The 13,693-nt window shown below is 39.9% G+C and overlaps 1 protein-coding gene across 7 annotated transcripts in view; it reads right to left on the bottom strand.

Moving 5' to 3' along the window:
• Window positions 1-13,693, bottom strand: part of ptprt (protein tyrosine phosphatase receptor type T) — a 1,424,809-nt gene that overhangs the window by 503,484 nt on the left and 907,632 nt on the right. For all 7 annotated transcript variants that reach the window (XM_043710562.2, XM_043710557.2, XM_043710558.2 and 4 more), the window contains one exon: window positions 7,049-7,250. In XM_043710562.2, the coding sequence (XP_043566497.1) occupies window positions 7,049-7,250 (202 nt within the window). The remainder of the gene's footprint in view (window positions 1-7,048; window positions 7,251-13,693) is intronic.

Here is a 13,693-nt window from a genome sequence, read left to right as displayed (position 1 = left end):
AGCCTCTGACATTCCAGGGAAAATAGCCCCAGCCTGTTCAGCCTCTCCCTATAGTTCAAATCCTCCAACCCTGGCAACATCCTTGTAAATCTTTTCTGAACCCTTTCAAGTTTCACAACATCTTTCTGATAGGAAGGAGACCAGAATTGCACACAATATTCTAATAGTGGCCTAATTAATGTCCTCTACTGCTGCAACATGACCTTCCAACTCCTGTACTCAATACTCTGACCAATAAAGGAAAGCATACCAAAAGCCTTCTTCACTATCCTATCTACCTGCGACTCCACTTTCAAGGAGGCATCGGTGTTACTTCTCAGAACAGGTGAGGCTTTAAAAGCCAGGTTTAAGTGGACCTTATCAAACTGAGAGGAAATTGAGTGATGTGAACTACTTGATAAGGATTCTAGACAGGAAGACATCTCACATCTCATGTGAATATGCTCAAAAGCTGTTTGATAGGGAAGGAAAGCAACAGAAGAAGGTGTTAATGATTACAGCACAAAAGAAAGAACCAGGTTCAGAGGATTTTGAATTGGACATTCCTCAAATCAACTTGAACAATGAGGAAGTTGTCAAAAATTGGGATGAATTATTGAGTAACCTTTCACAAGAAAATCAAAATGACCTGAAAGAGTTATTGCTATCACATGAGGAGATATGCGAAATAAACTGGGAAGTACTAATTTAATTGTGCATGATGTAGATATAGAAGATGATGTTCAGATTAAGTAACATCCTTATCGGCATAGCCCTCTAAAGTTGGTACATGCTCAGAAGGAGATCGACCGCATGTTCCAGATGACTGGGGCTCACCCATAGTCATGGTGCCAAAGGCAGATGGTACCCAACGGATATGTGTGCACGATCACAAAGTCAATGACGTTACAAAGACTGATGCAAATCCAATTCCACGGTTGGAGGACTGTGCCAAAAAAGTGGGACAAGCAACTGACATTTCTATGTTGGACTTGCTCAGAGGCTGCTGGCAAGTCCCTCTGTCAGAGAGAGCAAAGGCAATTTCGGCTTTCCTAACACCCAATGTGATCTATATGGACTTCAGTAAGGCATTCGACAAGGTTCCCCATGAGAGACTGATTAGCAAGCTTAGATCTCATGGAATACAGGGAGAACTAGCCATTCGCATACAGAACTGTTTCAAAGGTAGAAGACAGAGGGTGCTGGTGGAGGGTTTTTTTTCAGACTGGAGGCCTGTGATCAGTGGAGTGCCACAAGGATTGGTACTGGGCCCTCTACTTTTTGTCATTTACATAAATGATTTGGATGCAAGCATAAAAGATACAGTTAGTAAGTTTGCAGATGACACCAAAATTGGAGGTGTAGTGGACAGTGAAGAGGGTTACCTCAGATTACAACAGGATCTGGACCAGATGGGCCAATAGGCTGAGAAGTGGCAGATGGAGTTTAATTCAGATAAATGTGAGGTGCTGCATTTTGGGAAAGCAAATCTTAGCAGGACTTATACACTTAATGATAAGGTCCTAGGGAGTGTTGCTGAACAAAGAGACCTTGGAGTGCAGGTTCATAGCTCCTTGAAAGTGGAGTCACAGGTAGATAGGATAGTGAAGAAGATGTTTGGTATGCTTTCCTTTATTGGTCAGAGTATTGAGTACAGGAGTTGGGAGGTCATGTTGCGGCTGTACAGGACATTGGTTAGGCCACTGTTGGAATATTGTGTGCAATTCTGGTCTCCTTCCTATCGGAAAAAATGTTGTGAAACTGGAAAGGGTTCAGAAAAGATTTACAAGGATGTTGCCAGGGTTGGAGGATCTGAGCTACAGGGAGAGGCTGAACAGGCTGGGGCTGTTTTCCCTGGGGGGTCAGAGGCTGAGGGGTGACCTTATAGAGGTTTACAAAATTATGAGGGGCATGGATAGGATAAATAGACAAAGTCTTTTCCCTGGAGTCGCGGAGTCCAGAACTAGAAGGCATAGATTTAGGGTGAGAGGGGAAAGATATAAAAGAGACCTAAGGGGCAACCTTTTCACGCAGAGGGTGGTATGTGTATGGAATGAGCTGCCAGAGGATGTGGTGGAGGCTGGTACAATTGCAGCATTTAAGAGGTATTTGGATAGGTATATGAATAGGAAGGGTTTGGAGGGGTATGGGCCAGGTGCTGGCAGGTGGGACTAGATTGGGTTGAGATATCTGGTCGGCATGGATGGGTTGGACCGAAGGGTCTGTTTCCATGCTGTACATCTCTATGACTCTATTTCAGTTCAAAGTCATGCCATTCGGTATGAAAAACGCTCCAGCCACATTTCGGAGACTGAGTAATAAGGTCATTGCTGGGTTACCCATTATGTTGTTTATATTGATGACCTGGTAATTTTTAGTCACTCATGGAAAGAACATTTACAGCATTTATCAGACTTGTTCGATTGATTTCAGAAGGCAGTCTTGCTGGTAAACCTAGCTAAAATTGAATTTGCCAAAGCCCAATCACCTTCCTGGGCCATGTTATTAGATATGGACAAATGGCCTCAGAAGATGCAAAAGCCAAAGTAATTGGGGAATTTTCCACACTGTCGATGAAAAAAGCAGTATTACTGTTCCTGGGATTGAATGGATTGTACTGAAAGTTTGTGCCGAACTTTCTCAGTGTGGCTGCTCCACTCTGTCACAAAACTAGTTCCTTTTTTCTCTAAAAGCTCTTCCTTGGCTCAAGGAGAGTCTGTCCTTGATTTTTTTCAGAGGGATAATAAACCAGGCTGGGGTCCAATCAGACTGGTTTGGTACACAGATGAAAAGGATTTTGAGAGGCCTTTTGTTTATATGTAAACAGATGAGACTTCAGGTCAAAGTGGTCATGTTTTAGAAGTGACCTGTAGAATGAAAGGGGAGTGACCAACTCTCTAGCTGAGCTGAGCAGTTTAGTTCAGTTTAGAACTAGTTGGGAGTCCAACAGTGGGTTGTGTGGAAACTCTCTCTCTCTCTTTCTGCCCTTTTAACTTCCAACCTGTAAGCATCTGACCCTTTTTTTGTACTGTGTTTTAAAGGGGTTTGCTTATTGGGACTGTTGTGTAAATTTGGAACAGCTTCCTTAAATCTAGTTTGGATAGACTGCGTTCTGTAAGGGTTCTTTATTCTGCTCTTCGTGTTTCATTGTGTAATTTTGTGAATACGTTTTTTTTGTCTGTTTTAAACCTGGTAGTCAACCTCGCTAACTTAATCCAGGTAATTCTCACTGTACACTTACCAAAACAAATTGCAAAGTTACGGTCTGAGCTGCCTGCTTTAGAATGTTTTGAGTGGTCTGGCCTAGTCTGTAACATGTCTACCTGAGCCACCATGCCACCTATATGTGATTTCCCAATCATTTAAATTAATGGTTAGAAAATAGTACACAACACATGCTTAGATTTCTGGTCTGCATTTCCAATGGCTAGAAGCCTATTGGTAAGTTGTTATTTCTGAAATAACTAATTACTTTTGTGGATGAGGCTGACCCTGGAGAGCCAAGTCTGAAAATTACGTTTGTAAATTTTAAATGCGTTTTCCCATTAATTTGCATATATTTTCAGCAGCTGATACTAACAGGTTTGAATGAGTTGATTTAGGATTCATCACTGATGATGAAATTACACTGAACACAACCTTTTGTAAATGTTCAGGCTCATCAAGTCTTAAACTGGAAAATCAACAAAGAAGAAATAAATGAGACTTTTGAATGTTGTTGCTTGAACTTTGAAGATCCGTTTATCAGGGTGCGAGTGAGGCAAATGAGTTTGACTATTCCTGCATTGTACTATTTCCTGTTTTCCTAAAAAAATTTCCATTTGCTGGAATACAATTTAAATCATTTCGGAATGCGAGCATAAATCTTGAGTTATTCAGAATGTTAATAGCTTCTAAGATGGTTGACAGAGAAAATTGATATTTGGGAAATTATCAAGCAATTTTAGTATATATAAACCACATTTTCAAAAGAGAAACCAGAGTTCATCGAAGAGTTAGTCTCTTGCTATGGAACTTAGAATAAGAGCTGCCCCACCGAAATACTTGTGGCTGGTGGATTGACTATTTGCATCATTTAATGTCCCACGCATGGATATAACTCCCTTTCCTTCTTTAATCTATGCTGTATAATTGTGGTTCCACAAGACATGGTCTGAATTAAAACTTGAGCACTTTCTTCTTCTGAAAATATATCCACTAGATCGAGTCAGTTGGTGGAATAGCAAACTTAAATATTAAGAAAGAAGGCAAAAACTTCAATCAGGGCCTGACCTTCCACTTTGTCCTAATAAAACTGTATGCTCTGGAATCTTCTCCTTTTGGCCAATCTATGAAACTTTATTGAAAGGGAAACTGAAATGCTGCATATCTTCTGACAGACCATAATTTTTCTAATTGACAAGAAATCAGAGTTATTCAAGGATGGTCTCACGTCATCTACCACATGACATGCCACTACTTCTGTTTGGGGAATATGTAACTAATCAGTTGTCTTGATGAGCATGTATATGCTAATCTTGGATCTTAAAGAGAACTTCCAGCATGGATGAGTATTAAAAGGGTTGGTGTGTTGACATCGTGTATTCTTCTCACTTTCACTTTATTGTATTGCTGATCAATTTTTAATTTTTAAGTTTTTGCAGTTCATTTTGAGAGGGAGGAAGAAATTTTGATATTAAGAAAAGCTAACCTACTGAAAACATTGCCTGAATGCTTCATGAGAGTGATAGTCTTTTAATATGCTTGAGTGTTGAAAGCTGAGATGTCTAGAATTCATGCCTGAGTGAAAGCTCCTTATTTTTGTATATTAAACTACTTTGTGTCTGGGATAAAACTCTCAGATGCATCACATGCTCAATTTCATGGTGACAGACTGTCAAAAATCACCCCTTTTCTTTCATGATGAATTTCCTAGCTTACCAATAAAAAGTGTGCAAATGCATGATAGTAGTGGCTGTTTAATTTTAATGTCCGTGAAATGTATTTAACTATCTTCATCTTAGAAGTCATGTTGATGCAATTGCACTGTTGTAGTTGAATGTGCCTGTGCCTCTTCCTTCAATGACATCCAGAGCAGTGATATGAAGGAATTTTGTATGAAAATAAGAGCCTCCATATTCTTCAATAGCTTGGGTACGTACGTGGCAGTAGAAATTCAGGCATTTTGCTGTTTTCATGCTTAAAGAAATGTGGAAGTGTGTGTATAAGACACCATCACTCCTTCACTGGCCAAAATGAACTTGTCTATGGAACTGCAGAAGAGCAATTGGTTTTAAGGTTCCTATTCCACCTCTGACCAAGAATACTAGTTAGCTATTTTTCTGTGGAGAACACAAGTACATTTCTAGTCTGTTACTGGAGAGATAAATAGTAAAGACATCATTGTAGGTCACTGCTGCAGCTTCATACTTGCCAAAAGTAATTGTAGTTACCCATTCACAGAAAGAATATGCACAACAGGTTCCAAATTTTCAAATAGGCTTATTTGGCATCCATTCAGGACAGCTGATTATCAGTCGGCTGCTCCTGCATATTCACAGCAGCATTTTTATTTATTTTAAAATACAATGATGTAATAAATACAGTCAATACAAACAATTGGAAGGTTTGAGCTAAAGGTGTAGGAGTCGGTGTGATCTTCTAAACAGTATGAGATAGAATTGACTTCGGGTTGTTCCACATTTGAGAAGTTGGTTTTGCAATATTCAGCTGGATTATCAGGCCAATATGTATTAGTCTTAAATCAAAGTAGCATATTCTGCAAAGTTCTAACTTTTCTACAACTGTTTATTATAAGATATAATTCCTGTAGAACTGTTCAAAGTATAAATTTGACAATTTTAAAAGAACATCTATAAATGCCATAAATGCAGTTGTTCAAATGGATGGATGATTCATAGTTTCTAATGTTAAACTAAATGATTTCAAAATTTGGATTAAGTTCAGTGCAAGATAGTATCTCTGACATGACAGTGTTTTAACAAAGTATTAAAGTTAAATTGCTTGAAAGAGCGTTCTTAAATTCTGTTAGCTATCCCTATCGATCTCTTTCTCTCTTTCTTCTTTGGCCACATATAAACTTGCCTATAGAAGCTGCAGAAGAAGCAATTGGTTTTAACCTTTATTTCTTTAAAGTTACATCTTGCTTAAGTGTTGTATTCACCCTCCCCTGCAGCATTCATCATCTACCAAAACCTATGCCATATGTGAGCCAGTGTCAGATGTTTTAGTTAAAATACCTTTGGGTACTGAATGAAATGGGTGAAAGTCCCATATTGGAGTACTACCTTAAATTCACGTTTCAAGGCTGCATAGATTTTCAGAATGAGACATTAAGATCACTTCTGCTTATCCAAACAGATGTAAAAGATCCAGGGTACAATGTGAAGAAGAACAGGAAATTTTGCTGATAGGTTGACAACATTTCTTCATCAACCAGCACCGCGAATAATAACAGGGTGCTCATCGTAGTTGTAATTTGCAAACCAACTGCCTCGTTTTCTACATAAAAATTGTGATTCCTCTTCAAAAACAATTGTTTAGATGCTGGGCTCTTGCTACATTGTGATATAAATGCAATTTTTTTCTTAATTTGTTAAATGAAATTCAGAAGAACATTTTAATTCTTCCATTAATTTTTCTGAACGCATTGTTAGCAAGTGCCTAACAAGCACAACTCCAGTGAAATCAAAACATCTCAATGTGGGAAGCTCAGAAAAAAACGTTTGAGAATTCCACAGGATCTGTGGCATAGAAACAATGTTATATTTAAAGATCTATAGATAGAATCTCCAGCTATCAGAGTCTAATACACTTCTGTATATGTAAATAATGACAGTGACAATGCAAATTTCTATGGGACACCAATTCCCACCAGACTCAGGAAGGTACCTCAAGTCCAACCATTTGTTTCCATTTTGTGGCCATCGTTCAGCAAATTCTGTTAGATGACACATATGCTGTGTATTATAACCTACTTTGATATTCGCCCAATGGTATGAAAACCATTTCTACAAAACCAAGTGCTCCTTACAGTAGTCCAATGTTATGGTTTCCTTTCAATTTTTACCTGAAATTTTTGTAGTAATTCGGGTGGTAATTGGCAACCCAAATCCTTTCACCGTGCTTGCTCTTATTGTGAACGAATATGTTGTTCCTGGGTAAAGTCCGACAAACAAGTGGTGTGTCTCATTTCGTTGTTTGAACACTCTCCCCCTTTGGCTGGATAGTTCCACATTAGGGTCAAAGGAACCCGCAGCTTTGTAGGTTATCTAAAAGGAAATACAAGCAATTTTATCAACTGCTTGATAAAATTTCAATTATGGCCCATTTGCTATTTGGAGCACTGGCACCAAATCTGCTATTTCCATCCAGCCTCAGTGTATACAAAGAAACTCAACTGCTAGTGAATGGGCCCATTACAGTTGCCATTCATATCAGCTGAAGTGACATGCAGACACTGAAAGACAGGGCCTATAATTTATTTAATAGTGAATTATCTTTATGTAAGCTTCTCTCTGAATTTATTCACCAACTGCAATTTCAAGTGAGCTGTCAAATTATTATAACTTCCATTTTCCTCTTATAACTTGCTTCTCTTCACATAGTAAAGGAATATGAACATGTTAATTTGTGAAAACATAGCGCAATTTGGCATTCTTCTTGACGTACCTTCACATTCTAATTTCAACTTACTGAAAAATAACACAGTTCAGACATTGATTTACTCAAGAGGCTTACCACATCACCACACAAAGTTTCAACCATTATTTCATCAGATGTTAAAACGTTCTCACTGTAGAGGCAACTATACTGTGTATTGAACTCAGTGTATCAAGATAACATTTTAGTAGTGATGTGCTGTCAATAATAAAATAATTCAGTGTATACATCTGAAAGTGAATGGAAAATATAATTATATTTTATGGTAATGACACATTGAAAATCCCTAAAAGCTGCACAAAAATATAAAGATAAGATTAAATATAAAGATTTGTACTTTCAGCGTTAGATGCATGGAAATCCTCATATACTTACCAATAACAGGGTAGTAGTTTGTCCTTGCTATCTAAATTTATAGCTTCATTTCTTGTTGGCTTTCAAGACTCAAGAAGCTAAATATTTATTTCGCTCTGACAAGATATCACTGCATGATTTCTGATATGGTTCTCAGCAAAAGAGCACATTATATTGAGCTGTAATGTCCTAGACAGTGCATTGAAAACTGCAACACAGCAAACAAATGCTTTCATTTGTCCATCAATATTTATGAAATAAGAAACATGAAACATAAAAGTTCTATAATGAAAGTATAAATTATAATGTGACAAATTTCTATATGTCTGTAGTCTGGAAGTGTTCTTTTTTCAAAAGAACACCGCTGGTATCAGTTGCTGGAAGTAAATGTCATAGTCACTCTGTTGATTCTTGAAGTAAAATGTCATGGTGCAGATAAATTATAGGATATTTTACAAGGAATATATGTATGAAATATTACTCTGCAAAGAATAGCATTAGTTTCTCTGAAAACAAAGCCAGATTTAATGTATTATTCCTTTCTATTTCTCACATTGTTTCCATCCAAATATGTTTTCACCTTTCACAAAAAATAAATTATTCATTGTAGTCTCTGGACCAACTATGAAACAAATAATCTCATTTTCCTAGTTTAGAATATGGATTCTCTGTGTCGAGACACAAAATTCTGCATTGTATGTTCTGAATTGGCTCCAAAGGTATCATGCAAAGTGAGTTTTGCCTTTTTCAGTTTTCTAATAGACCATTTCCGAAGCAGAGAAAGTAAGGACTGCAGATGCTGGAGCTCAGAGTCAAGAGTGTAGAGCTGGACAAGCACAGCAGGTCAGGCAGCATCCGAGGTGCAGAAGAATCGATGTTTCGGGCATAAGCCCTTCATCAGGGAATTGGATGGGAGACCCTCAGAAATGATGTGGTTGTGGATGGTCTGAGAGATGATGGTTTGGTAATGGGAGGTGAGGTCATGATCCAGGGAGCAGTTGGAGGAAGTGTCTGCGAGTTGGCGCCAGGCTTCAATGGTGTTGAGGTCGGTGTGCTACACTTCTACTGTGACCCCCTTGTCTGTGGGTTTGATGGTGCGGTTGGTGTTGGAGCGGAGGGAGTGGAGGGCTGCGTGTTGTAAGGGTGGGAGGTTGGAGTGGGTGAGGTGGTTGGACAGGTTGAGATGTTTGATGTCACGGTGGCAGTTTGAAGGGGAGAGGTCAAGGGCAGGTTACAGGTCAGCACAGGGCGTCCAGGTGGATGGGGTGTGTCGGAGGTACGAGAATGGGTCCTCGGTGGGTGGGCGGGTGTCTTGGTTGAAAAAGTGGGCCTGGAGGCGGTGGTGGCAGAAGAAACGTTCAAGGTCACAGCGTGTGTTGAACTCATTAATCTGGAACTGTACAGGGATAAAGGTGAGGTCTTTACTGAGGACTAAATGTTCGTCCTCAGTGAGGGCGAGGTCTGGGGGAATGGTGAAGACATGGCAGGGATGGGAGCTAGAACTCGAGGTGGGGGTGGAGACAGTTGCTTGAGTGGGCATGGTTAAAGGGTCAGGAGTGATGTTACCCCCATGGAAGTGACGCTTACAAAGGGGGCAGAAGTGGTGCTTATGGCTGTGTTAATGGGGGCAGAAGTGACATCACGTGCGACGAGGGCAGCATTACTGTTAGGTACTGGGCTGGTGATGTCACTGGCAGTGGACATGGCATCGATGATAGGGCCTTCCAGCAGGGCTGAAGTGGCTGCTGCGGCAGCAACTGCAGGGGGGGAAGTGATGGACAAGGTAGGTATCGTATCTGTGCCGGTGAATCTAGCGGCGTCGGTGGATCCTGTGGTGGTCAGGGCAGTGGTCGTCTTCACGCCAGTCACGGAGGTGGTTGGGTGGACGGCGACCTCGGAGGTGGTGTGGTCGGCAGTGGCTGCGCGTCGTGTGGCAGTGTCGGAGTCGGAAGTGACATCATCAATAGCCCCTGTGGTCATGGAAGGAACGGCTGCGTGGCTAATGGCGTCTCGGAGGTTCCAGAGGCCAGGAGAAGATTCTGGAAGGTCCGAGAAAATCCATGTATGGAGAGAAGTGCATGAAAGTTTGTTTAACTTACAATTCTTTTATGTCCGATGCAGTAGAGAAATACCATTTGTTGAGCGCATGTATTCTGAGCATGTAGAAATATAAAGGTCTGCTGCAGGTCTGGGAAAGTGTGGCTCTCAGCTGGGGTAGGACTGACTGCAAGTAGAGTGGATGGCGGTGCATGGCTGGTAGCGTAGACTGGAGGGTTTATGAAAAAGCTCATGATAAAGGGCTTATGCTTGAAACATCAATTCTCCTGCTCCAGGGGTGCTGCCTGACCTGCTGTGCTTTTCCAGCACTACACTCATTTCCTAATGGGCAAACATGCAGCAAAAAACTAATGTCCATTATTTCCCACTCAGTTGCCAATTGCACTCAAGGAAAATTAAAACTGAAAGAACTACTGATACTGGAAATCAGAAACAAAAACAGAAATTGCCTGTGGAGAGAACTCAGAGTTAACATTTTGGGACCAGTGACCCATGCTCAGAACTATTCCAGCAAATTCTAACATCCGTATTGTCACAAAGCTCGTCCTTTTTCTAAAAGCTGTTGCTTTTCTCAAGGATACTGTGGCTTTGTTTCTTTTCAGAGGGGTCATAAACCACTCAGGCTTTGAATTGACTGGTTTGATACAGAGATAAAACGGTCTTGAGAGGCATTTTTGTTTATATGGAAATGGATGAGACTTTTGGCCAAAGCTTTTATGTTTTAGAAGTGACCTGTATAATGAAAGGGGAGTGGTAAGCCCTGAAAACTGAAGTTAAGTTCAAGTCAGTTCAGCAGTGGGCTATGTGGAAACAGGCAGCTAGACTTTCTCTCCTTCTGTGCTTCTAACTTTGACCTGCAAGCCTCTGTTTCATTTTTACTGTGTTTTAGGGGTTTGTGGGCGGCATGGTGGCACAGTGGTTAGCACTGCTGCCTCACAGCGCCAGAGACCCGGGTTCAATTCCCGCCTCAGGCGACTGATTGTGTGGAGTTTGCACGTTCTCCCCATGTCTGCGTGGGTTTCCTCCGGGTGCTCCGGTTTCCTCCCACAGTCCAAAGATGTGCAGGTAAGGTGAATTGGTCATGCTAAATTGCCCGTAGTATTAGGTAAGGGGTAGGTGTGGGGGTATGGGTGGGTTGCACTTCGGGGAGTCGGTGTGGACTTGTTGGGCTTGTTTCCAAACTGTAATGTAATGTAATGTAAAATGTTTATTGGGACTGCTGTGCACATTCGCAACAGCATAATTATGTCTATTCTGGATAGACTAAGTTCAGTAGGTATTCTATATTCTGTTCTTTCTGTTTCATTCTGTAATTTTGTGAATATATTTTTGTCTGTTTTAAAACCTGGTAGTCAACCTAGCAAACTTACTCCGGGTAGTTTTTACTGTACACTTACCAAAACAAATTGCAAAGTTATGGTCTCAGCTGCCTGCTTAAGAATGTTTTGAGTGGTCTGGCCTAGTCCATAACAACATTAATTTTCAAAACTATGTACTCTTTGAGTATCAAAAACAGAGATTGCTGGAAAAGCTCAGCAGGTCTGGCAGCATTTTTGGAGAGAAATCAAAGTTAATGTTTCAGGTCCAGTGACCCATCGTTAGAACTTATCCATCAATTTCTGTTTTTGACATTCAAAGAGTACATAATTTTGAAAATTAATATGGATGTTAGTTTGTGATGTCAACCTAACCACGCAGAAGTACAATCAAGGTTTTTATTCGAGGTTAGGTCTGAGTTGAATAGTTAGAGCAGACAAGAAGGAGTTTTGCTTTGCAAATAAACTACTGTTCCTGACTTGAGGGAATATGACAGTAAACCGTATTGCTGAAGAGTGAAAATGTTGCATTTCTCAGCACTATTCCTTTTCACCACAATAAACACAAAATTCAGAATGAAACACATGGATATATTCTTTATTGAAGTTATTTCAAATAAATGAGTGTAAATAGGTTTTGATATATTGACTTATTGAGTGCAGCACAAGAAACTGAAAAATATGCATACAAAGTAAAACCTTAAGAGTTTTTTTTACTGAACATCATCAGCAAAAATGAATTGATATCAAGTCATTTTGTTCAAAAAAAGGATTGTCTGAACACTTAAGTACCCTCATTATTTCAATATCAATAAAGGATTCTGATTAAGCCATATTATGCACATTTTGCACATGAACAGTACTCTCAACAAAATTTTTTACCTTCAGCAACACCACCCAAGTATCAGCTGGTTAAGCATATATCTCATCTCAGTGGGATAATAGTATTTTCAAAAATGGGCATTGTGTTTTATGTTTCTGAAGGACAATTAGGGCAGCAATGCTCACATCCAAACTCATGAATGGGTCAGAAGAAAATGAAACTCAATATTCCGACTAACTAACACAAGTGAACATGGGTTGAAGGGCAGAAAAGTCCTATCCCCACATGCCATCACTGTTGTTTAAAGGAACATCAGCTACTTGCAGATTAATGATGTCTTCTGGTTGTTGCTATGATTGAGCAAGAGTTTGGTGCTTTTAGAGTGCTTTCAGATTGCAAGGATTTACAGAGAGTGGAGTGCCAGGAGCTAAAAGACATTTTCTTGACATCAAAGTCTCAGCATAAACCAGTTGTTCCAAGATATATGTACTACTGAAAACAGGCATTTCCCATGGAATACGGCATGGCCAGGAAAGGAGCCATGAGAATAGTATAAACTGCTGGAAGAGGAAAGAGGAGAACAAAGAATAGGAACCTCAGATGATTATATTTGCTAGGGTTTTTCAGGAACCAATTCCCCTACCTGAATCCCAACTGAAGTAATGTGTGAGTAATCAAAATTGCAATAAGAATAGTCTCATTGAAATTTGTTGCAACTCCAGAGTTAAGCAGTGTATGTGAATCCTTCCATCTTCAACCTGGAGATATTTGTAACACCTCACAGTGTTCTGTAGAGGTGGTCACTACAGCTTCTTATTCAGAGAGCTCATTTAAATGCTCCCTTAGCAGAATGAGCAAGTAGAATGAACACACAATTTTGTTGAGAGTGTAACTGATTGAAATACTGCTAAGGCAAAGAATCTTATAATTAGGATATGCTGGTAGAAACTGTAACAGCATTTTAAACTAAATTAACAAAAGATCAACATTGTAATTCAGATTGTTTATAACGAACAAAACATTTTCTGATTAAGTTGAGAAGGGTTCCAATGGAGCTGGTGGGTGCAATTGACATTGGTCATTCCTAGGGAAGAGATGGCTTGGTAGGAGTGAGGCTAGGAAGGAAAACAGTGAGCCACTGATTACATGTACATTGCTTTGTGGGTCCTCTATGTCAACTTTATTCTACACTGGAACTGAAAATGCTTTCACATCCTCAATGTCGGCAGTTGTGTGACACAACAAACAAGAAAACATATAGATCAAGACTTGGAATTCAGACAAAAGTCATATTGTCCCTACTCTGTTAGAAATCACACAACACCAGGCTATAGTCCAGGTTTATTTAGAAGCACTAGGTTTCGGAGCTCAGGTCCTTTATTCAGACACAAACGCCTGTTGAAGGAGCAGCACTCTGAAAGCTAGTGCTTCCAAATAAACCTGTTGGACTATAACCTGGTGTTGTGTGATTTCTAACTTTGTCCACCCCAGTCCAACACCA

Source organism: Chiloscyllium plagiosum, unplaced genomic scaffold (genome assembly GCF_037043375.1).
Source record: "Chiloscyllium plagiosum isolate Xiang-an unplaced genomic scaffold, Cpla_swu_hap1 HiC_scaffold_15, whole genome shotgun sequence".
Lineage (NCBI taxonomy): Eukaryota > Metazoa > Chordata > Chondrichthyes > Orectolobiformes > Hemiscylliidae > Chiloscyllium > Chiloscyllium plagiosum.
The sequence above is the reverse complement of the archived record's forward strand: the minus strand, read 5'-3'. Positions and strand labels throughout refer to the sequence as shown.